The sequence below is a fragment of the Phyllobates terribilis genome, unplaced genomic scaffold, assembly GCF_046119375.1.
Source record: "Phyllobates terribilis strain yellow unplaced genomic scaffold, ASM4611937v1 Scaffold_5__5_contigs__length_657084704, whole genome shotgun sequence".
Taxonomy (NCBI): domain Eukaryota; kingdom Metazoa; phylum Chordata; class Amphibia; order Anura; family Dendrobatidae; genus Phyllobates; species Phyllobates terribilis.
The window spans coordinates 93,999,327-94,023,727 of record NW_027362765.1 but is presented as its reverse complement, the minus strand read 5'-3'; the positions used below and the strand labels follow the sequence as shown (position 1 = coordinate 94,023,727).

The 24,401-nt window shown below is 42.0% G+C and overlaps 1 protein-coding gene across 2 annotated transcripts in view; it reads left to right on the top strand.

Annotated features, from left to right (window-relative positions):
- SDK2 (sidekick cell adhesion molecule 2) overlaps positions 1-24,401 on the top strand; it is a 776,524-nt gene that overhangs the window by 332,207 nt on the left and 419,916 nt on the right. For both annotated transcript variants that reach the window (XM_073682549.1, XM_073682548.1), the window contains exon 2: positions 22,721-22,880. In XM_073682549.1, the coding sequence (XP_073538650.1) occupies positions 22,721-22,880 (160 nt within the window). The remainder of the gene's footprint in view (positions 1-22,720; positions 22,881-24,401) is intronic.

Here is a 24,401-nt window from a genome sequence, read left to right as displayed (position 1 = left end):
GCAAGTTATAAGTCTTGCAAAATTTCTGTCCGTTAAAGGGATTGTTTCATAAAGATGACTGCTCGACATCTGCTTTATTACGGCATATGAACGTCATAGAGGGGCGATTCCCCTATATAAGCCAGAATGGAGAGGCTCTTTATTTTATGGGCTCAACTGTTGAGGTAAAGTTTCAAAACTTACAGGTCAGAGTGGACAACGCGGACTGAAGGCAATGGCACAGTAGGCAGGACTTTCTGGATGACACGTGGAACAGCAACGAGCAGATCAGCATAACAGGAAATGCCAGAAGGCACAGAGGAAGGAGTGACACACAGGAACTGAAAATATATAGTCGGTTTAGGACTTGAATCAGTGTTTGTAGTGTGAACAAGCCCAGAGATTAGTTCAATATGCTTACAGCAGACGAAGAATTAATCAACAAACATATGGATAGCCGCGGACAGCACTGGTGATGTTAGGCTCACCTGGTGAGGTGGATCCTCTGAGTCTCAGGTCAGGGTAGGTACACAGAACTTGGGAGTTGATGCAGCAAGCAGGAAGGCATGTGGGAAGCGAGGACTTGGCACACTCAGGAATCTCAGCCGCAGGATGTATGACATAGAACCCAGTAATGGTCGAGTCAAGTTAAAGCACAGAAGGTGGAGCACACCAAACATAGAGGTCTAGAGTCTCAATCCCAAGACACAGGTATGTGTCTTAATGGGCCTTAAATAGGTCTAGAGAGATGATGTCCTTGTTGCACACCAGGCAACCTGCAAAACCTGACATGAATCACAACAGAGGGCAGCGGACCCAGGGGATGGAAGCAGAACCAGGGATACCTGAGACGTTTGTATAACAGATGAACAGGCAAACTAGTTTGTGGAGACGATGCACTCTCATGCAGCAATAATATCAGGTTCACAGGAATGATATACGTAAAGTAGGTTAGGAGCATATTGTTAATCAAAATATATAGTTCCCCATTTATTTGTTTTTCTAGTGAAATTTTCTCTTTGTTAATCGTAAACTCCTACAGCATATCACACCAAAAAGAGAGATCGGAGTACTTTGCTATCAATTTTATTTAAAAAAATTCAAGATTAAAATACAGAAATTCATCACAATAATAATTACAAAGGTTAAAAGGACGACCAAAATTCGACCCAGTGTCGTGCAGAAAATTATTAAAGGGTATTACTGTAATTGTGTAAGTGAAGCTTTCATTAAGAATAATGCACTATAACTGACCACCACAGTAGATTTCAAAGTATATAAATGGGTTAGAAAATTACATAGAATGGATATATACAAAGTCGCTTCTGATAATGTCAAGGTGTAACTTGAATTCTATTATAATGGCGATCAGGTATGGTGCAGAAAAGGGGTATACAGGTGAAAGGACATTAATATGATGACAGGAAAGAGGGTTAGAGGATATGTCATCTGTATCAAAAGGTAAGTATAGATTCCTCCCTCAACTGTCATGCAGTATGCCTAATCCAAAGGTGAGCCCATAAAGATCATAATGTTTTTTCATAATGTTTTCAAATAAAGTGCTTACCCATTTTGTTCTAACAAAATGGGTAAGCAGTGCACTTTATTTAAAAACATTATGATCAGCCAACTGGCCATGAGTTCCCAGAGCAAAATTTATTGTTTACTGGGGAAGCCAAGAGCGAGAAATGGCGACAAGTTGCTTGACTATTCTTATAAGAAAATACAGCCAAATTACAGAGGGGTCACTTGCAAGTCACCAGAGGCACACAGCAGATATTAAAGTTTATCGGGGCGAAGTAACGTACAACGAAAATATTCCAAGGTTAACTTTCTTACAAAAATGTTTTCATAGTCCCATAGCCAATTGATATTCATTAAATGAGAGGTCAAAATACAATACTTAATGGAGCTCCAAAGATGTCGCCATTGCCTACATTTTCCTTCCAGGTTTGTTATGGTTTGTGCCAAGTCTTGATCTTCAAATATTAAGCCCCTCTCATTTACCTCAAGGCTGGGATATAACAGAAATGATTAGTCCAGATTCTGGGGGGTGAAATGAGAAATCAAATCAGTTAAAGCTTCCAACAACATCAATTGGGAAGGAAAGTGTTAAAGCCGAAATTAATTGTGCAGGGCCGGATTAATGCACTCGTTCTAAATGCATCTCTTCAAGTAGGAGACTTCATTAGTCTGCCTGTTAATTATATAAAGTTTTAATGGGATGAACCAATATTCCAGAGAATAAAGCCGCTCAGTTTTGCAGGAAACAGCAATTCAATAATATTTGGCCATGAAATAAAAGATAAATAGTCTGAGCGTGCAGAAAAGCTGATTCACTAGATGCACTTCCACAGTCTGAGAAGCTGAACCCGCTCTAATGTCTGCAAAATAAAGAGGGGCAATGAAATGGAAGCGGAAACAACTTCCTGCGGGGTTAGGTGGCGCAGACTGGTTGCCTGAACCAGAGTAATAGTAATCGTCTCTGTTAGGTTTGGGCTCAGCAGATTCTGTGCTGTTAATGGGATAATACGTGACCAATACATAACTCTTTACTGATTTTTTTTCTCAAAAATATAGGCAATTTTTTTGTTGCCCCCCCAACTCTCTAGACCTGTCATAAATAGAAGAGCTTCTGATTAAAGGAACAATTACACCTATTAAAAGTAGATAACACCATTCACAATAGGTGATGTCACAGCTCACCTCCTCCCCCTCCTGTGCAATCACTGATGACACCTATATATATAGCAGATAACATAGGATCCACCATTCACAATAGGTGATGTCACAGCTCACCTCCTCCTCCTGTACAATGACTGACAACACCTCTATATACAATAGATAGCACATGATCCACCATTCACAATAGGTGACGTCACAGCTCACCTCCTCCTCCTGTACAATGACTGATAACACTTCTATATACAGCAGATAATACATGATCCATCATTCACAATAGATGATGTCACAGTTCACCTCCTCCTCCTGTACAGTGACTGATAACACCTCTACATACAGTAGATAACAAAGGATCTACCATTCACAATAGGCCATGTCACAGCTCACCTCCTCCTACTCCTGTACAATGACTGATAACACCTCTATATACAATAGATAACACAAGATCCACCATTCACAATAGGTGACGTCACAGCTCACATCGTCCTCCTGTACAATGACCTCTACACAGATCACAGAGGCCTAAAACATTTTACCATAGAAGTCAATGAACATGTCCAGTCTTTTGTTACTGCTGTAAAGTGTATCTTTAAGTATTGTAACAGCTCAGGTAAGATACCTCCCCCACTAATCACGTACAAAAAAAAAGAATCTGCATCAATATCTGGTTTTAATATTAATTCTAATAATATAGGTCAAACATTCCCTTTAAATAGCTACTTCTTGAATGCAGAAAAGTAATTCTTTAACAAGGGGCCTGAGACACCAGTGTTAACGTCTGCCATAGATTGTCAGTGTCGCGACTGCCCAGAGCCGTATCCCCTCTGTGTACCGGTATAAGGAGATCACACCTCTGTGTACACAAGACTTTATACCAGATCTGTATGCTGAGCCGCACACAAGCCCTACCTCCCCTCTCCAACCCGTGCCTCCCTCCCAGAGCAGTGTAATTCCTACAGCCTTCCCAACACCAGGCAGCTTGCTGAGATATGGCCGTGCCATCTCCTGACTAACCCCCCGCAACCCCGAAAAGATTATCCAAGGACCCATGAGAGTGGTCGTGTGGCCTTGAATTAAAGTAGAGAGAAGAGGTCAATGGCAGGAAATATGTCTCCTGTCAAAACAATATAAATGCACTTTCAATTGATGCTCAAACACCGGGAGATACATCAGCACAACATACACGAAGGGGAAAAGTATCTGTGCGATCTGCAGCCATCGCCACCTTGTGTCACATGTCTACCTGTAATGGGAGATCTTTAATGGGTTGTTCAGTCTTTGGGTACAAGTCTGCAGTCACTCTATGTGATTGCAGACTTGTGAATCCTCACAGCGCAGTGTGCGAGCTGCCAGGATTCTCCGGCAGGCACCTGACCGTAAGCGATTTGCACTCTTGTGGTCATATGCTGACTAGACATGCATGGCCTGTGTATTGAGGGAGACCAGACACGTGTAGTTGGAATGTGGCCGGAAGTATGAAAATCGTATACTTACGGTCACATGACCGCCCGCTCCCAGTAATGATGAGTTGATCACTGCATGTCCAGCTACTCTTACCCTGGTGATCTGCTGGAATCACTGGGCTGGCCACTTAATACTTGTAGCTGTTTTATTTATTGCATGGTCTGCTCCGATCTCCCAGAGTGACTCTGGTGGATGATAGCGGGATGTCCTTTTCTGTGATGCCCACATGCCTTAATATGGATAAACTAGTTTAAAATTAAAGAGTTGTCCACCATTTTATTTTTATTTAGATGTATGGATATGGGGCTAAAAATAATTTTTTCAATTGGGATCCATTAAAAATGTTGCATCATTTACTATCTATAGGTTGATATTATCCAGGTTCTTAGACTATCACTATTAGCTTGGTAAGAATCTAATTATCTGCACCCCCTGCACCATTCAGCTGATGGAAGTTTTGGTATTGGGTGGGCCCGGTATGAAAACTCTGTTTTGGCAGGGACTCTTAAAGCTCAGTCCCATTTAGGAGTGCCTCAGCACTTGTAATCAGCTGATCCATGAGGGTTCTGAAAGTGGAAAACCACTGATTTGGCATGGGCTGTATGCACATCAGGTGCCATTTGGTTGCTTCGCCAACTGTACCACCCTATAACCCCCATATCAGATTTGGTTGGGGAGTATTCCCGAAGGTAGCACATAATTTGTTTTCTCGGCTGCCATGGATGTACTTATCCTGAAGCCATAGCATTTATTGTAAAGTCTTCTCAAGTGGGAAGGGCCTCAAACAAGTCTGTGTTGCATTGAGAGGTATTATACTGTACAGCAGACAAAACTTCTTCCAATGAACCAAATAGTTTGGCTCCATGTACTCTCTCCTCTTGTGTTCTTGTTATGTGTTTCTTGAAGGACACATTTTGACACAATTTGTCTTTACCTCTGGTTTGTACATAACTTATTATTACATAATGCCATACAACAGTTTTCTTTTTTACTTTGCTATTATCGAGCTCCCAAAAGTTTTGTTCGTCTCTGTTGCCAAAAGCTCCGGCATCGCTGCCCTTTTCGCTACTGATTGAGTATGCAATTTTGGAAGGGGACCAGGAAAGTCAGCACAATGTGAAGAATTAATCCCTTAAGAGAGATTGCAGAACACACAGAATCCTTTATTATCCTCACTTCTGACATTAACCAATCAAAACTCTGCATTTGATGCCATTGCAGAACGCTTTCCTCCAATGGGTGATTGGGGATGAAGAGGCACATTGTGTTATGATTGGCAGACAACTTTTTCCCATGTTGGTTATTGTTAAGGAGGGGGATATTTGGTTGGGGCTGATATGTTGTACTTCTTGTTATTTATTGTAATTCAGAAAATAATTGATCTTTATTTCCTGCTGTGAGTAGTAAAAATATGGCAGCTGCAGATCCAGAATTTGCATTTTTATCTCTAGTTGGGGATGAGGGTTACACATGTACAGCTGTAGTACAACTGTGCACATGATCGTCTCCTGCTACGTAAAGTAGGAACTGTAGAGATGAGCAGATCCGCGGAGGATGGACTTCGAGATGAATTTCCTGAACTTCACAGTTCCATGTGAATTTGAACTTTTTGACAAACGATTCGCAAGAATCGCACAAAATAAAAACCCAGCTCCATTACCTACATTGCTGAAGCATCAAAAAGTGGGCTAATGATGTTTGGTGTCAGTTAATTTAGTGGATTATCAGAGATCACCAAGTCCCAGTGGATCACAGATGGGTGCAGGACTGAAAGTTTGTAATGCAGAGTTGGTTTCCAACTCCAGATTCACAGGATAAATGGATTTTACAGATCACATTGAAACAAAATCACTCTCTCCCACTCTTGCCCACTCTCTCCTTCACTCTCCTTTCTCCCTCTCTTGCCCCCTCTCTCCCTTAATTTCCCAATTTCACCTTCTCTCACTCTCCCTCCCTCTCTTTCACTCACTCTCCCTCATTCACCGTCTCTCTCTCTTACCCTATCTCATCCTTCCTCTCTTTTTTCTCCCTCTCCCTCTCTCTCTCACCCTGTCCCTCTCTCTCTTTCTACCTCTCCCTAATGGTCCCTCTTTCTCGCTCACTCTCCCTCTGTCTTCCTTTTTTCCCCTTTCTCTCTCTCCCTCCCTCTCTCTACCTTTCCCCCTCTCTCTCTCCTTCGCTCCACCTCTCTCCTTTCTCTCTCCCTTTCCTTCACTCTCTTTCCCTCCAGCCCTCTCCTGCTCTCCTCCTCTCTCTCCCCTTTCTATCTCTCTTTTCCCTCTCTCTCCCTCCTTCCCTTCACCCCTCTCTCCCGCTCTGCTCTTCTATTTCCCCCTTTCCCTATGTCCCTCTCCCTCTCTCTCCTGCTCTCTCTCTCCTTCCCTTCCCCTCTCTCTCTCGCTCTCCTCCTCTCTCCCTCCCCCTTTCACTCTCCCTTCCCTCTATCTCCTTCCCTCCACCTCTCCCCCGCTCTCCTCCTCTCTCCCTCCCCCTTTCTCTCTCCCTTTCCCTCTATCTCCTTCCCTCCTCCTCTCTCCCCGCTCTCCTCCTCTCTTTCTCTCTCTCATCCTGTCTCTCTGTTTCTCTCCTTTTTTTCTCCCGCTCTTTCTTTCTCTCTCTTTCCCTTCCTATCCCTCTCTTTTGCTTACCCTCTCTCTCCTGCCCTCTCTCCTTATCCCTTAAAAATCTAGTCCATCTTCCTTAGCCTAAAACTAATGTCCCCCCCCAGCGATCCAGACCAACTTTCCCATACACAGAAGCGCTCATTGTGCTGAGCTCTGCTCTTCTCTATGAGAGCAGCTATCAGACTCCTCTGGCGTCCGCTTATCTTTTAGTGAACAAAATGATCGACCATTCAGAATTGGACATGTCAGTTCCTTATCTCCCCCGACAGATAAGGGCCACCATTCACATTAGACTGTCGGTCAAACCTGTTGATATCAGTGGGTGCAGCCAATGTGACTCTAATGTGCATGTGGGGCTTTAAGACTAAAAGGTTATGTTTACACAGTGGTATAGGGGTACACTCTAGTTAGTCGTAGTTTACACGGCCATGTTTGTGGTCCTAATAGGTGTTGGGTGAAACTTCCCTTCTTCCTAGGTGAATTTTCTCTCTCGTAAGTACATTTTGAAATGTCTTTTATGATGACGCACGTGCTGCAGGAATAGGGTGGAGGTATGATGTGCAAGTTAGTGACCGAGCGGTGTTCAAGCCTCTGAACAGCAAAAATCCATCTCCTCCAGGGGCAAAGTAATACTTTCATGAAATATTTAGCAATTTCTCTTTTCTTTAATCCCTGGTCAGCCAGAGGGATAGTGAAAAGGGGAAAATAACATTTCAAGGAGGAAGCAAATGAGTTTGGTCCTTTGCACAGGTTGGATTTGCCTACTCAATGACTAAAGGCATGACAGAATGATAGTATTAGTGTCGCCTGTACAAAGCCAGCAGCTATAGGGAATATGGACTGATAAAAAGCATTGAGGCTTGAGGTTTCGTGCAGGTGCAATTTTCAGAAGTGCACATTAGACTAGCGCTACATGCCGGTTGGAAGCATGAAGATCGCTTTGCAAAATGATCCTCAATTTGGTCATGTGCAGAATGTCACAGCTCAACCATGATGCAAAAATACTGGATTTTTGGTCACTGGTCCAAAATAACACCTGACTTTGCCATTATAGACCACAAATGTCAGTGGCATAAAATTGCTATTTGCTTATGACCTCCCTGGAATTTCGTCTTTCTTATATTCGAAATGCAACACTACAATAGTCGTGAGACTTTTAGGCACAACTTTTTTGCTCACGTCTCAGACTTGATGTGACGAGACCCAAGTCAATGAGTATCTTTAGGCATTGATGGTAGGAATTTATTTTGTCAAGTTAAAGCAAATTTTTTTCTTATTATCCCATGGCCATTTAAATCTTGATGTATCCGACCAAAAGTGTGGTTTGCTGATAGGAAGAATCCCATCAGCCAGCCAATTGATTTGGGAAACAGATAGCACAGGTACTGGAGACCGTAGACAGACAGGAGACCATGAACAGGTAGCAGAGGTCCTGAAGACCGCAGGTGGACAAGTGACCATGAACAGGTGGCAGAGGTCCTGGAGACTGCAGACGGACAGGAGACCAGGAACAGGTAGCAGAGGTCCTGGAGACCGCAGGTGGACAGGAGACCGAGAACAGGTAGCAGAGGTCCTGGAAGCCACAGGTGGGCAGGAGACCTGGAAAAGGTAGCAAAATTCCTGGAGACCACAGGCAGACAGGAAACGGGAAACAGGTAGCAGAGATCCTGGAGACTGCTGGTGTACAGGAGACCGGGAACTGGTAGCAGAGATTCTGGAGACCAGAGGTGGACAGGAGACCGGGAACAGCTAACAGAGGTCCTGGAAGCTGCAGACAGACAGGACTCAGTAACACTAAAGTCTTTATAGCAAGAAACAGGTATGTGTCTTGGTGAGCCTTATATAGGCCCAGGCAGATGATCACATGGGGTCACGCGGAGCCATCTGCCAAGCCTGACATGGAGCACAACAGAGTTCAGTGGACCGGGGTGAGAGGAGCAAAGCATGGATCCGGGACAGATGTGACGCGCCCCCTGGGCCTGTGCTGTGCAGGGGGATACCCGGAGCCGGATCGCTGGGGGTTGTAGTCTCCGTGTGGCGGTGACCCGGTCCGTGCCCAGGGTGGTCAAACCAGTGGCAGTCTTAATGTATAGCAAATGTCCGACTACGCCACCCGTGGATTGCGGTCAGTGGGGACCGCCGCTGCGCTGCAGACCGCTGAGGCTGATGTTGTTTGCGCAGCTGAGTATGGGATGACTCCCCACGGGAGAAGTATTGCCTCAGGGCAGCTAATGTGGATGATGGTGGTGATGGTGTGAGTGTCCCAGTGCCAATGGTGCTGGTGTGGCGATGAACCACAGAGACATGCAGTTGCAGTTTTCAATGCTTTACTCACAGTTCTTTATCAGGTCACTTGTGCGCAGTTAGGACCGCCCGAGTCATGCTGCGTCCACCAGGTGAGGGACTCGGTCAACTCCCAGGCAATTCCAGAGCGTGGCACAGGGCTCCCTTCCTTTCCTTTCTCTGGCCGTCCCCACCAGTGACCCACCTTTGTCCAGCTCCCTCGGGCCTTCTCTGGGCACGCTGATCTCTGCGTCCCTGACCCTATATGGTATGCCTTCCTGGTGGATGTAGTGAGGGGTCGCACCAAGATGTGGTAACAACCTCCGGTTTTGGCTGAGGATTAGTCGCCTCCACCAATTTGGGTTCCGGTACCCTGCTCTGCCAACCCTTCACCCTGTATCTCCTGGGCATATGGGGTTCCTTCTGTCCTCGTGTCTCTGGGCCTTTCTCTGTGTTCCTTGCTTCCTTTCTCCTCTGTTCCAGTTCCTCTCTTACTTTCCTTTCCATTCCTTCTCCTCTCTCTTTCTGCTGTTTCTGGCCTCCACTCTAGGCCTGCCTCGTGGAGCTGGGCCCAGACTGAGCCACAGCTCCCTGTCAGCCCTCTCTGGCTGAGCTCCTGTCTTCTTCTCCTCCTCTCTGAACTGAACTCTGTTCTAAGATGGTGCCCACCTTATATACCTCCCTCTATGTGTGAGCCCAGGTGACTAGCAACCAATGGGCTCCTACCTATGCCCAGAGACCCACCCCTATCTGCTCCTACACCACTGGGTTTTCCTCCCCCTCCCCACTCCAGCCAGGAACAGATGCTGTCGTGCCTGCACTTCTGTCTAGTGGGAGCACCGTTGACCTGTCCCTCGGAAATGGGGTGTGTGTGCTGCATGCAGCTTACTGAGTCCTGGTCCACACTCCATCCTTACCCGGGAGTGGAATATCACACCTCTGGTTTGAGGTGCAATACCCCTGTAGCAGCCGAGCCCTCGGGCGTAACACCAGACAAAGCTCCCTGGGAAAAAAGGTATTTAAATAGCCTCTTCGAAGAGGAAAAGTTAATATTGACCCTTTGACCTTTTAAAAAGAAAAACCTTGCCACATCACTGAGGATCTAAACCTAAACCAGAATCTTCTCCAAAAGGAAAAGAGGCTTTTTGCAAACCTTTTACCTCTGCCAACTTGGCGCTTTCATCAAGGAAATCTTTCCCATTTCATGACACATGCATGTACCAGGCATCACAAAATAACACAGATCCAAGAGCGATTCCAATTGATCAATCCTTTAATGATAAAAAAGGGTGTCGTTTCTTTTCTCCAGAAATGGTGCCACTATTCTTCTCCAAAAACAGCCAAATGAGCTCAATAGTGATCCTTTTTCTAGAAGTGAAAAGCAAACCATTTTTTTCTTTTCCTGGACAACCTCTTCCCGGGGTACTTTTATGATATATGCATTTATGATTTATGATATATGCTTTATAAGCTCTTCAATGAATGAATCCTCTCTTATGTTTCTAGTTAGTCTCCTACTGGATGTGGAGTTTTAAATGGAAGCAATTTCCTCCGAACCAAATGTAAAACTGAGCATATCAATGTTTTGTATGCGCCGGCCAAACCAGTGGCCTGGGGCTATTTGCAGTCCTCTTGTTTTCCTGCAATTTTAATTGTCTTTCTAAGCCAACATTACTTTTTGGATTGTACATTGGTCATCAACGCATCATGTAGCTCTCTCGAAATGCCTCATTGACCTGAAATAATAAAATAAATAAGCAGCTCGATCTCACCCAGAAAGTAGCCAGATAACTCCCGGAAGACTGGACACAGCCACATAAACTTCCACCTACTCAACAGCCTCTCCTTTGAAAGTGTGCCATTATTTGACAACACCATTAGTGAATAAGTAATCCCCCCTACAAAAAGTTTCCTCCACTGAAATATTAATTCCTTCTTCTCCCTGATTAATGGTCTAATCCCTTTAGTATTTGCACCCATGCAAACGTTGGAGCCTTCCTTCCCTACAACCAACTCTTCTTTCCAAAACTTCAGCTTCTTCTGCAAGGGGGGAGAAAAAAAAGAGAAAACCTCCTTGACTCTGTGCCAGGACAATAAGAGCTTTTTTGCTATTCAGTCCCACTTTCTTTCTATCTTCACATGCAGGATTAGAATTTTTCAGCGTGCAAGCGGCCAGGATTAACTCTGCTACAAGAGAGTTTAGTGTTTGCTGTTTTTTTGCTACCGAGGGCCTTGAAGAATCCTTAAAATGACATCTCAAACAGTTGCCCGTAACACTTTATTTTCTGCGGCTAAAGCTCGCTCTCTTGGCCCCCCGAGCTTTGCATAGAAGGGGCTGCTTTAGGATTGTGGAGCAATTGGCCAGAGTGAATTCTGGAACAATTTGTATGCAGTAACAAGTGTGAGTCAAGAGGATTAGTGAAATTATGTTTGATGGTCAGGAATCATGAAAATAAAATCTCTCCATCCGAGCCCAGCGTGGACCTGACTAAAGTGTTTATTTCATTCCGGTGAGTGACGCATGCTAGATGGATAATGTTGCACCTCATCTTTGATCTTCAGGAAATCTTGACTATAAAGGCAAGAGAGGAGTTTTCTATTTCAGCTGAATTTTGTTGACTTGTTGCCATAAACACATTTTCTCAATTTGTTTTTCACAGTCTTTTTAGATCTAGAAAGTGTCCTTCATTGTTTCACTGGGTACAAGCACCACTAAGCTATTGTTTTGGAACTCTACAATAGTCAATGTATTTCTGTCCTGGAACCCCAGTATTAGTGAGTCATTGTTCTGGATCACCAAGTAGTGAGGTATGATCGTTCTGTAACATCAAGTAATGTCTTCTAGATTTGCTAGTCTCCGTGTGTTATTGTTCTTGGACACGAAGCCTTTGTGTGACATTATTATTAAACTCCAAGTATTTGTGTGTGATTTTTTTAGAACCCCAGATAATTTTGTGCCATTGTTCTCTGAACATAGGTGTCAGCACATCATTGTTCTAAGATCCTACATGACGGTACTGTACATCATTGTTCTAGGACCCCAGGTGTCATCGCATCATTTTTCTGGAACCATATGTGTCCATTAGTCATTGTTCTAAGACCGCAGGTGTCAATTATGTCATTGTTCTAGGACCTTATATGTCCATAAGTCATTGTTCTACGACCCCAGGTGTCAGTGCATCATTGTTTTAGGAACCAAGGTGTTAGTGCATCATTGTTCTGGAACCTTAGATGTCAATGTTTTAGGACCCCAGATGTCAGCATGTCATTGTTCTTGGACCCTAGGTGTCAATGCATAATTGTTCTGGATCTGTAAGCCATACACATTAGATGGCTGACGACTGAACGATGATGAGAAAGATGCCGACGGTCACGTCGACCAGTGGTTTATATCAACTGAACTTGTCGATATCAACGAATTTAGCTGACGTTAGTCTAAAGTATCAGGGGGCTTTTGGTGTCATTGCTTGGAATCAACAGTAACTATGTTTCATTGCTTTAGTACCCCAAGTGTCAGTCCATCATTGTTCTAGGACCCCAGCAGGGCTGTGGAGTCAGAGTCGTGGAGTCGGAGTCGGTATCCATTTTGGTGGAGTCAGAGTCAGTATAAAATGGACCGACTCCAACTACTAAATATATAATAAATTGGGTACAGTAGTTCAATGCAGTTTGTGGGGAATATTTTTTCATAAGAATTTGGGAAAGTTATGAAATGTCCTATACATTTCTGTCCTATTCCTGATCTAAGGGTCTAGACTTTTAGCTGAGATGAATCTGTGCTACAGTAAATTTATCACTAAACATGAGCCGTGTATGAGGGAGTCAGAGCCGTGGAGTCGGCTTTGGAGTCGGGGGTTTGGCTTACTGACTCCACAGCCCTGGACCCCAGGTGTCAGTGCATCATTGCTCAGTACCCCAGGTGTCAGTGCGTCATTGTTCTAAGACCCCAAGTGTCAGGGCATCATTTTTCTAGGACCCCAAGTGTCAGTGTGTCATTGTTCTAGGACTCCAGGTGTCAGTGTGTCATTGTTCTAGGATCCAAATTGTCAGTGTGTCATTGTTGTAGGACCCCAAGTGTCAGTGTATAATTGTTCTAGGACCCCAAGTGTCAGTACATCATTGCTCTGGCTCCTCAGAGATTTTAACTCTGAACTTTCAATTGTTTTGGTTCCTTACAAGCTTTATTTTTATACACAATCCAATTTTAAGTTTGTGACTTTTTGGTCAAATACATCTTTGTCAAATACAATTTGTACAGAAAGGTACAGATCTGCCGATTTATGACCTGCAATCCACCAAATTAAAAATGTGTGCCTTAACCTATTATTTTATTTAATAACATAGTATTTTGCAGTCAAACATTTATGGGAATATTCAGGCTGTCATCCCAAACAATTTTAAATGCATTTTTTCACATTTACTTTATTATATTCCATATATTCTGGGACCACATATCTGGTTTGCTGGTAGTTTTTGAAAAATGCAATTTTTTCCTCTGTAAATCCTTGCAGATGATGGCTCATTAGTGGAGTTGTGGTTTGTGGGCACAATATACATGTGTAGATGTTCTGTGGATTAATACAATTATACATATAGGAAAACATGCGTTAGATAACATGCGGTTTCTGCCCCGCAGAGCTTTCTATCTAAACGAGATCTCTTCAGGGATTAATTTAATCCTTTGCTTGGTTTCGGAGCTCTATACTCTTCCTCTCTGCGGCGGCACAGGCTTTGCGTATCTCTCTCATACAAGACTACCCTACCATTGCTTTTTACATGTTCAACGCTTCACAATCTTCTGTTGCTAACCAGAAGGTAACCCTGCAAAGCTGGAGTTCATCATTGGCCAATGTTACCCTGTGTGCTGAATATAAAAGCCCCAATACCCATTAGAGTAATGTCTAGCGACATATGATCTCGGGGTAGAGAAGAGTCTACCATATTGTATTACAACGACTGATTCCTTTTTATCCCCATTGTGGAGTTGCCACCAACTCTCTGACAGTCGCGTACTGCACTCTCCCCATTGAAAAAAACATGCTTACTCAGCCAAACCGACCGTATATGTATTTTTTTTAGCTGGTGTAAATGCCAATGTTCTCCTGAATCCGGCGTTGCTTTTCTTTTGTTCCTGCTCCTCTCCGTTCCTGAGATATGGCCTCCTCTTCCCTGGATGTAAATCTACATATGTTAGCCAATCGGGCATGGTCCTGAAGAAGACGCCCAAAGAAAGAAATTTAGGACAACACCCTCTTGGCTAATAAGAACAGATTTTTATACAGGCAAAAAAAGGCCATATCTCAGGAACGGAGAGGCGCCGGAACAAAATAAATACAACGCCAGATTCAGAAGAACAGCAGCATTCACACTAGGTACAAAAAAATTACATATTTATGGTAAATGATGGGTTCGCTTTAAAGCAGGACTTTGGTATGGAAGTCTTAATTCCTCTTTTTGTCAAGTGTATAAGCAGAATCTGGGCTTCTATTTACTGCAACCTGTATGATGCCATAAAACTATGGTATTATGTCTGCTGGAAATGTTCACAGAAGCTATTGGTGACTATTAACATGAGCTACTATAAAGCCGTGTTCATAGGATGCATTTTTTGCATCAATTTTCCAAAAACGCGGTAAAAAGAAAAATTTTTTTTACCGCATTTTTGGAACATCAAAATAAAAAAAAACACATCTGGAATGCATCGTGTAAACACTGCCTTATGTGCCTTGATACTGGAAGCAAAGTATATGAGATCATTGCGTAACACATAATTAACTTATGAAAACCTAAGGCTGCGGTCGAGGCTCGCTTACTGCACTGTAAAGGTGCTGAGCAGCAGCTTCCTAAAAGTCGTTGTGGCCCATCACTTTATGACATGGAGCAACTTCTTCAACATTGCACCGGACTGAGATTTGATCTAAATCGCTAAAGTTTTCACTGCCGAATACTTTCTCTTGATGGACCAATGTAAGGCCATGTTCACGTTCAGTATTTGGTCAGTATTTTACATCAGTATTTATAAGCCAAAACCGGTAGGTGAGTGGGTGAAAAATACAGAAGTGGTGACGTGTTTCTATTATACTTTCCCCCTGATTGTTCCACTCCTGATTTTGGCTCACAAATACTGATGTAAAATACTGACCAAATACTGAACGTGTGACCGAGGCCTTAGGCTACTTGCACCTTGATGTTATTTTTCAGGTGGTCAAATTTGCCAAGCTATTCAAGAAGAAGACGGCATTTTCTTTTCTGAAGCATTTTTTGCTTCGTTTTTGAAGCATTTTTAGTGAATAAAAATAACTTTATTAAACATGTACAGTAGACAAAATACACATGTAATCCTCACCCAAAAACCCCTGCAAAAATGCATCAAAAATACAGTGAAAACACTGAAAAATAGAGTTTTTTTCCAGCCAAGAGAGCAGGTTTTGGCTGCAGAAAAACGCAGCAAAAATGCTTCATGGGTGTTTTTTCAGGCGGATCTCAGAGCGAACCCCCAAAATCTGCAGCATTTCTGCATCGTGGGCACTTAGCCTTAAAAGCGGAATTGGTGGTGCCTGAATTAAAATGATATGATGAAAATAAATGGTGTCATGTCTGTACTTTTTATTATAATTCAAAATATAATACATTTTGTAGTAAAAAAGATGGAACTAGGGAAATAATATTTTATTCTGATTTTTTTTCCGGGTTCGCCCTGTGCTTGAGAGAGTTAACACGCGGCTGATTCTATTTTAAAGAACTGCAATAACATGAATTACCCTGCGAACAATTCAGCTCCCCGGCTCCTGTAAAATATCTTGCTTCTGATTAATAATTCCTGGTGGGGCCGGGGATGTATAAGCCGTGGGTGATTGGTTTCCCCGAGTGTGGAGTGCGCACATCAAACATTTAAAACGTTTAAGTTGACAATTTGGAGTTTGTTCGGCTGCGATCTGCTCCGGGGCCAGCCTGAGCTCATCAAATATACATACCATCCGAGGATGAATCACGTCCTGTGGCAGGTTAGGTGCAGAAAGGGTTTTCTCTTAGAGCCAATGTAGATTTTGTCAATGGCTTTTCTAATAGCTTTTTTTTTAAGAGAATGGCGAGATCATGAGTTTCGACAGATCAGAGAATAGTGTGGTCCCAAGAGCTCACTATTAGATCAGGCAGAGGAAAGAAGGCTTCATCTTAAGATGAAGACATCATTGCGTTACATACTCTTGAGTCAAAGTTTAGCTTTAATTATTGGGTTTTCATAGTTGTGCACAGGCAGCGCTGGAAGATTCTGTAGCCAGTTTTGATTGAATTGCAGCAGCAGTAGATGATGTTGATCTTGTAGTAGGAAGTGACCCATCCAGTCATACAAAGATGATCATTAAGACAGCACAGGGGAATCATCGTGATGTGAAGACTGTAAACTAAAGCTGGTCATACCTAAGATAACAGGAGGAAAAACTCCACTATAAGACTACGTTCCCACTGTATTTGGTGACTTTTTGATGTTGCAGATTTTATTTGGGTAATTTAGGTTTCTTGTGTTTTTTTTCATTGCGTTTGTTATTTTACGCTGTAGTTTTTGTTTCTTTTTGGTCATGTTTTAAATAAAGCTGCTTTTTTTATATGTACTTCCTGGTATTCGGCTTTGACAAAATTTTATTGATAGTCTTGTGCGGATTACACGCATTTTTTACCTGCAGATTTTCTGCATCTAGTACAAGTTAATGGAGAAAATCCGCCCATAAAACTCAGCGTACCAGCAGTAGAAATTGACTGGTTGCAGATTTCCAGAGGAAATAGGAGATATTTCCAGAATTTAGGGATGAAATTATAATTAGTTGCACAGTTTCTGTGACGTGTAAGGCCTCATTCAGACATCAGTTTTTCTCATACAAGTGCTATCCGTGTTTTTCACAGATGGCACTCATACCTATCATATTCTATGGAGTTGTTCACATGTCCGATGCTTTCCTCGGACCAAGTGGTCCGTGCAAGATCACAGAGACATATCTGATATTGATCCGAGTGCTGGACCAAAACCATCAATGCAGGTGTATGAGGTTGTGAAAAATCAGACAGCATTCGGATGCCATCCATGTGATGTTTTTTTTTTTTTTACGGATTGATAGGAGAAGGTGGAGCAACTTTTTTTTACCTCATCAGTGAAAAAGTAACGATACGCTGATCAAACTATGATAAAACTCTGACCTAAATCTAAACTTAGACCAATTTTCTCATGCAAGAAAATCACTGATGTCTGAATAAGACCTTGGTGGTAAAATGGACAGCACATAGATTACACTTGTTTGGCCCTTAATTTTCACAGACATGTAGACTTGTTTGGGTAATTTTGTTTTGTAAGGGCACATTCAGACGTCAGTTTTTCACGTATGGGTGCTATTCATTTTTTTCACAAGTAGCACTTATACCTGTGATATTCTATGGGGCTGTGCACATGTCCAAATTTTTCTTTGGGCTGAGAGGTCCGCGGAAAATATTGGAGACATGTCATTTTTTGATTCGAGTGTCGGGCCAAATTCAGCAATGCAAGCCAATGGTTCAGTGAAAATATCATGACATTCAAGTGCGGTCCAATTTTCTCTGTCAGAAAGGAGAAGATGGAGAATGTTTTTTCTCTAGGTACGAGAAAAGCTGATGACACGTGGACCACGCTCAGATCAAGCTCTAATCAAACTCCAAGTAATCAGATTTTTTTCCTTGCGTGAGAAAAAGCGATGTCTGAATGAGGCCTAACATAGTCCAAAAAAGAATGTCTACGTGACTTTTTTGCCAACAAATGGTCCGCAAGTCCAAAAAAGAATGTCTACGTGAGTTTTTTTGCCATCAAATGGTCCGCAAGTCCAAAAAAGAATGTCTACGTGAGTTTTTTCGCCATCAAATGGTCCGCAAATAAACCCGGACAGGTGAACAGCCCCATAGACTATAATGACTCCATGCAATTTGGACGTCTGAATAAGGCTTAAGTCAAAGTCGAAAGTGATTTACGGTTTATGCTAAAAAAAGTCAAGTGCAGCCCAAAATGTATCAGGTTGAGAAGTTGTGTTGTGGGCGCATTATCTCGCGGGTCACAGAGCATTCAGATTGGCAATCTCTAGATGCAATGCCATAATGTAATATTACGAGCCACATGTTGTGATGTCATTGTTGCTTTGTAGCCTTAGCCTAAATGTGCACCTGGTTTATTACCTTTGCCAAGGGAGCCCCAAACCAAAGAGAGCACAACTCCGATATGACTTTTGTGCAATATGACATGCTTTAATTTTTTTTTCTCATGTTTGAAGTCAGAATAAATCCTGTGATAGTAAAAGATGAGCTTTCCGTTGACCCCACTTGCTAACAAGTCATTGCCAAAGTGGCTGTCGGTCATGAAAGTAGCTCATTTTCAATATCATCTCACAAAGATGTTGGCACCATCTTTACAACACAATGCAGGACAATACTTTAGTTTCGAGGGACAAGATGTAAAGTGAACAGTAATTGCCTAAAGTGGCGCTCCTCCAGGGAGCCCGGTGCACCTGATGATCTCCGCTGCAATATTTACAGAGGATTAGCTCCACGCTGGGCCAAGGATTATTTTAAATGGTAATCAGGCATCCGACCAGAGCTCTACAATAGTGGACAATATAACAATTTATGATATCATACTGAGAATCTTTACCGATGAGGCGCAAATTATGGGATGTGGAATAAGAAATAAAAGCTTTCTGGGGTGCACACCGGCTCCGCCACTTGTGGATGGGAGCATAAATTGGGTGCGGATTAAGTGCTATTTAATGGATGAGAGTGCAGGTAGAATACATGAAGTTTCTCAATGTTATATATGGATGATGTCTTTTCAGCCGTATAAAAAAATCTACTACTTATATACAAACCAAAGTTATAAAAGCTTTTTTTAGCTTTGCAAATTTCCATAAAATTAATTTACAGAGGTGATATAATAAATCGTAAGCAATTAATTTACATGAAACTGCAGGTAGCACTTCTAATGACACATTCGGCACTGCAGCATTGGCTGGTGTGATAAATTTACTTTCTTCATTCTTACAAGCGACATTGCTATCGGTCTATCGTCTACAAAGTATAGCACTCAACTTGATTTTGACTTCAAATTGTTTAGTGGTTTAGAAATTTGAGAGTCTAGAAGGTGCAGATAAAAGGTAGAAGAGTGAAAAAACATTGGAAAAAGGGTGCACTAAGGATCAAATAAAACATAAGCCCTTCCACTGAGCAACTAATATTTCTAAAATCTCTGCAAAATCAAACTACGGAAACTTGCCGCTAAAACACTGTGGTTTTGCCGCAGTTTCAGAAAATAATGTGCAAATATCCAGAAATTGCGGATAAAAAGTAGAAGAGTGTAAAATCATTGGTAGAAGGGTGCACTTAGGCAACAAATTAAAGATAAGCCCTCCAAAATTGCTGCAAAATCACAGTACGTAAACTTGCCGCTAAAACACTGTGGTTTTGCCACAGTTTCAGAAAAAAATGTGCAATGGTTGCAACGTATGAATTTGGGTGAAAAGAAGGAGTTCCAAGAAAATGTAGTGAGAAAATCCAGAACATTGGGGACATTGAAGTAGAAAATGTTTTCAAAAGCAGAGAGGATAGGCTGCCAAATAAAAAGGAACATAGAACTGATATATTAAATAGAACAAGTCCTACCCAAACCGGGTCCATAGGATTAAACTGGTTGATAATAGGTCTCATACGATGTAATTATCTGAAAAGCCCTATGCAACATAAAGGAATAAATAAACGCATAGAGTAAATCAAACGATGTGTGAAAACTAAAGTGGGTAGTCCCTATCTCCTCAGAAGTCATGCACTCCTGGCTTGATTGATATATCATTACACACCAGCAGTAATAGCACAGTGTGCAGATGAAGCCAAGGCCAGTGCAATTCTTATAATTTTGCATGTACTGGATGCATCTGACATATTCTGGCCTGTGGGAGTTCAATCAAAGGTCTGCATGACTTCTCTGTAGTCCAGGTCCACCCACATGACTCTTCACTTACCCACCCACATGACTCTTCACTTACCCAACCTCATGACTCTTCACTTACCTAACTTCATGACTCTTCACTTACCCAACCTCATGACTCTTCACTTACCCACCCTCATGACTCTTCACTTACCCACCCTCATGACTCTTCACTTACTCACCCACATGACTCTTCACTCTCACTTCCATTATTTTTCCATTAGTTTTCCAAGTTTTAGAGAGTGACATCTTTAAAAAATTATTATTATCCTCTGTAACACTATAGTAGTGGTATATGATGACTGTTTCATTTCAAGTAACGTTAGTAAAATGGATGGAGCTGTGACAATCCTTTAAGTCATTATTCTTATGCCTTTGCAGTTTTTCACAGTATATACCTCAAATACTTGACTTTAAAAGTGGTCTCTTTTTTTCCCTCGGGATCTAACGAGACTTCTCCATACAATCCTTAAGTACGTATAATAGAGATAAACCTAAAATAAGCACTGTGTCTGTGGGAAGGTATACTGTACATCATTTTAGGGCAGCCCGTGAGGAATATGGAGGTCTACCTAGAGCTTTCTGGTTACAAAACACTGGAAATCATTCAGTCTAGAGAAGCAGTCCCAGCTTGTTATTCTCCATCTGTAGAAAAAGTACAACTCCAATCATGTCTCTGACGATCAAGTCATGTCGTATCTTGGAGACAAATGTGATCTTGACTATCCTAATAGTTATCTAATGTGTTTCACCACTTTCTACGAGGATTCATCCAGAGCGATTTGTCAGTGGTAAACTGTATAGACTTTTATGATAGATTTTTTTTTTGCCTGGTGTAAATGCCGCTGTTCTGAATCCAGCGCTGTTTTTCTTTTCTTTCTGCGTTTCTCCTTTCCTGAGATATGACTTCCTCTGCTCTGGTATATACTTCTAGGGATTTTTGTTTAGCCAACTGGACGTGGTCACCAAGAATACTCCTACAAATAAGACCACACATACTTAACTATTACTATAAAAAATCTACAGGGAAAGGAGTATCATTTTTTAAGAAAGGAGAGGCACAGAAACAAAAGGAAAAGAAACGCCGGAGTCAGAACAGCGGAATTTACTCCAGGTAAAAAATACATATTTATGGCAACTGGCTCTATCTGAGATATCTATACAGTTTAACATTGATAAATAAAGAAGACCTGTCACTTGCCATAAATATGTATTTTTTTTATACCCTGCGCAACTGCTGCTGTTCTGAATCCGGTGTTGTTTTTCTTTTGTTCCTATGCCTTGCCGTTACTGAGATATGGCCCCATCTTCCCTGTTTATAAATGTAGTATCTTATAGCCAAGTAAGTGTGGTCATCAGTGGGTCGCTTGAGGACCACAGCCAGTTGGCTACAAACACTAGATTTACTCACGGGGCAGAAGAGGCCATATCTCAGGAACGGAGAGGAGCAGAAATAAAAGAAAACCATTGCCGGATTCAGGAGAACAGCAGCATTTACACCAGGTTAAAAAAATACATTTTTATGTTAAGTGACAGGTCTTCTTTAAATCTATCTGATATGTCTATACGGTTTAACATTATTAAATCAATAAGGACCTGTCACTTACCATAAATATGTATTTTTACCTGATGTAAATGCCGCCATTCTCCTGATTCCGGCGTTGTTTTTCTTTTCTTCCTGCGCCTCTCCGTTCCTGAGATATGGCCTTCTTTTTCCAATGTATAAATGTAGTATTTTATAGCCAAATGTGCGTGGTCATAAGTAGGTGGCTTGAGGACCACACCCAGTTGGCTAAAACCACTAGATTTACACACGATGAATAATGGACCATATCTCAGGAATGGAGAGGCGCAGAAATAAAAGGAAAACATCTCCGGATTCGGGAGAAAAGCGGCATTTACACCAAGTGAAAAAAAAAGAAGATATTTATGGTAACTGACAGGTTATTTTTAATGACAAATTTAATGAGCTAATTATTTCATAATTGTTGTAAATGTTGTAGAGGTGATAACCGCACACAGGCCCCATACCCGGGGTGTGAAGACTTATCATGCCAACTGATTAATGATGTGATAAAAGCCATCCGTGTTACTTTTTACTAGCTATGTTGTGTACAGAGCATGTGGAGGCCACGGTATCGCCTTTAAGCTTTTCCTCTTGGTCTTCATCCATGGATTGAATAACTTTTATCTAACCGAATGCTAATACACGAGGGCACTGTTTGTAGTTGACCGTAGTTTATATATACGTGTGATACGATCTCCCATGGTATCCTGTCATCCCGGCCTTGGTATTTTGTGGTGTTTATCGCATTTTATGTTCTCAGTTTAGATCCCTAACGAGATGTGCGGTTCGGTGCCCGGCTGATCTCCGCGCGTGTGTGCCATTCTCTGATGTTATACAAGCTTTCATTTCTCTTTGCCCTTTTCTCGTGACCTTTTGTTCCTCTTTCTCTAGCCGGTGAAATCTCCTTTCTGTGTGTACATTGCCGTATTAATATATTTGAACATTTCTCACCTCTTCCCGCATCTCGTCATTCTCAGCGCTGCATGTATTAATTATGAGGACTCCATATAGGCCATACACGCCGAGCTGCCATTCTCTCCGCTCAGTGCATGAAGCCGGTCGGAATGTTGACGATTTGTGAACTTTAGAATATCTCACCACTTGATCTCACACATTATTTCTTTCTGTTTTTAGATGACGTCCCACCGTACTTCAAGACTGAGCCGGCGCGCAGTCAAGTCCACCTGGAGGGGAATCGCCTTGTCCTTACCTGCATGGCGGAGGGGAGCTGGCCTCTCGAATTTAAATGGCTTCATGACCACAAAGAGCTTACCAAATTCTCACTGGAATACAGGTATGTTATTAAGATATAGGTGCCCATGTACCATGGTCTTGCACCAGCACCCAGCGAGCCCAGGCAAGTGTCGGGGCCCACGGAGCCTGCGGGGATCACTCTGCCCAGGTTCCAAATTGTGATGTTCACAAAGCATGGGATCAGGAGCTGAGACAACTTCATTCAGCAGAGGTGCCAGCTGTATTATACAGCCACCACCTGAGTCTAAGTGCTATGATGGACACTAGCTCCAAGTGCTGTAGCTTTTTCTTTTATCATCATTTGAGAAGATGGAAATCAGGGAAGGTGTCCCTTCTAACACCAATCAGCCTCCTCAACATGATTGCTGGGTGCTAATGATATTGTGATGGCAGTCAGGGGCCCAACCGAAGGCCCCTGTGTCTGCCATGTTAATTTACCTATGAAGCAAAACTTGTGACTGGGCATCATAGAAGATGAGCCATTTTATAATGCTCTGCAATAATAGAGTATTGTAGTGTATTGTACAAGTGATCAAGTAATTGCAGGTTCAAGTCCCATCATGGGAACAATAAAAGAAAGTAAAATTAGAAAATGAATAAAGTAATATATGTAACACAATTTCTGAAAGACTGAAAATGTATGTTGGCCCATGAGCAAAGGAATCTCAATGGGTCTCCTATGTTGATATGTCTTTGTGTTTTCTCCTTGCTCATGTATTTGCTGTAGACTACAATAATGAGAATATGTTATTGTTATTGCTTGAATTTTTGACATTATATAAAAGGCTTTATAGAATTTTTCACTACCTTTTAAACAATGGTGGGGATCTACCACCACCATAGTATTCATTTATTCTAACCACGCTGCCTCAGTCTTACAAAATCTACAGTCTCATTGATGGCAACCTTTTTATATTCCACCCTAGATCTGAACTTGATGTGCACAGACCCTCTAGAAATGCCAAAGTTTAGGTATATCTGCATACATTTAGAGGCTTTGTTCACTGGCAAAAAAATGGGATGGTTGGGAAGTATATATTGTTAAAAATTTGCTTAACTATTATAGGAAAAGTTTCTTTTTTGGAAGTTTCTATATCAATATACTTACCAACATCTTGGATAGTAAAATAGGTAACCTTGAAGAGGACCTTTCACTATATTTTTACATGTTGAACTGTACACACAATGTAATAGTGGCGACAGAGAGGAATAAAACTTTTTTGTTTTTTTTTCTTAATTTCGCCTCTCCGAGATATTAGCAATCAAAATATTGGCAACTGATGAGTTAACTTTAGTTAAGTCCAAATGGGTGTTCTCACATAGCAACTCATACAGGGAAAATAAAAACACGCCCCAAGTGAAAACCATCTGGTAACACCCACTTAACTAAAGTTAACTCATTAGGTGCCAATATTTTAATTGCTAATATCTCCGTAAAGGAAACATGAAATTAAAACAAGACATAAACATTTTATTCTGCTCTACAACCAATATTACATCGTGTGTCTAGCTCAACATGAAACATTTGGTGAAATGTCCTCTTTAAGTCCCACCCCTACTG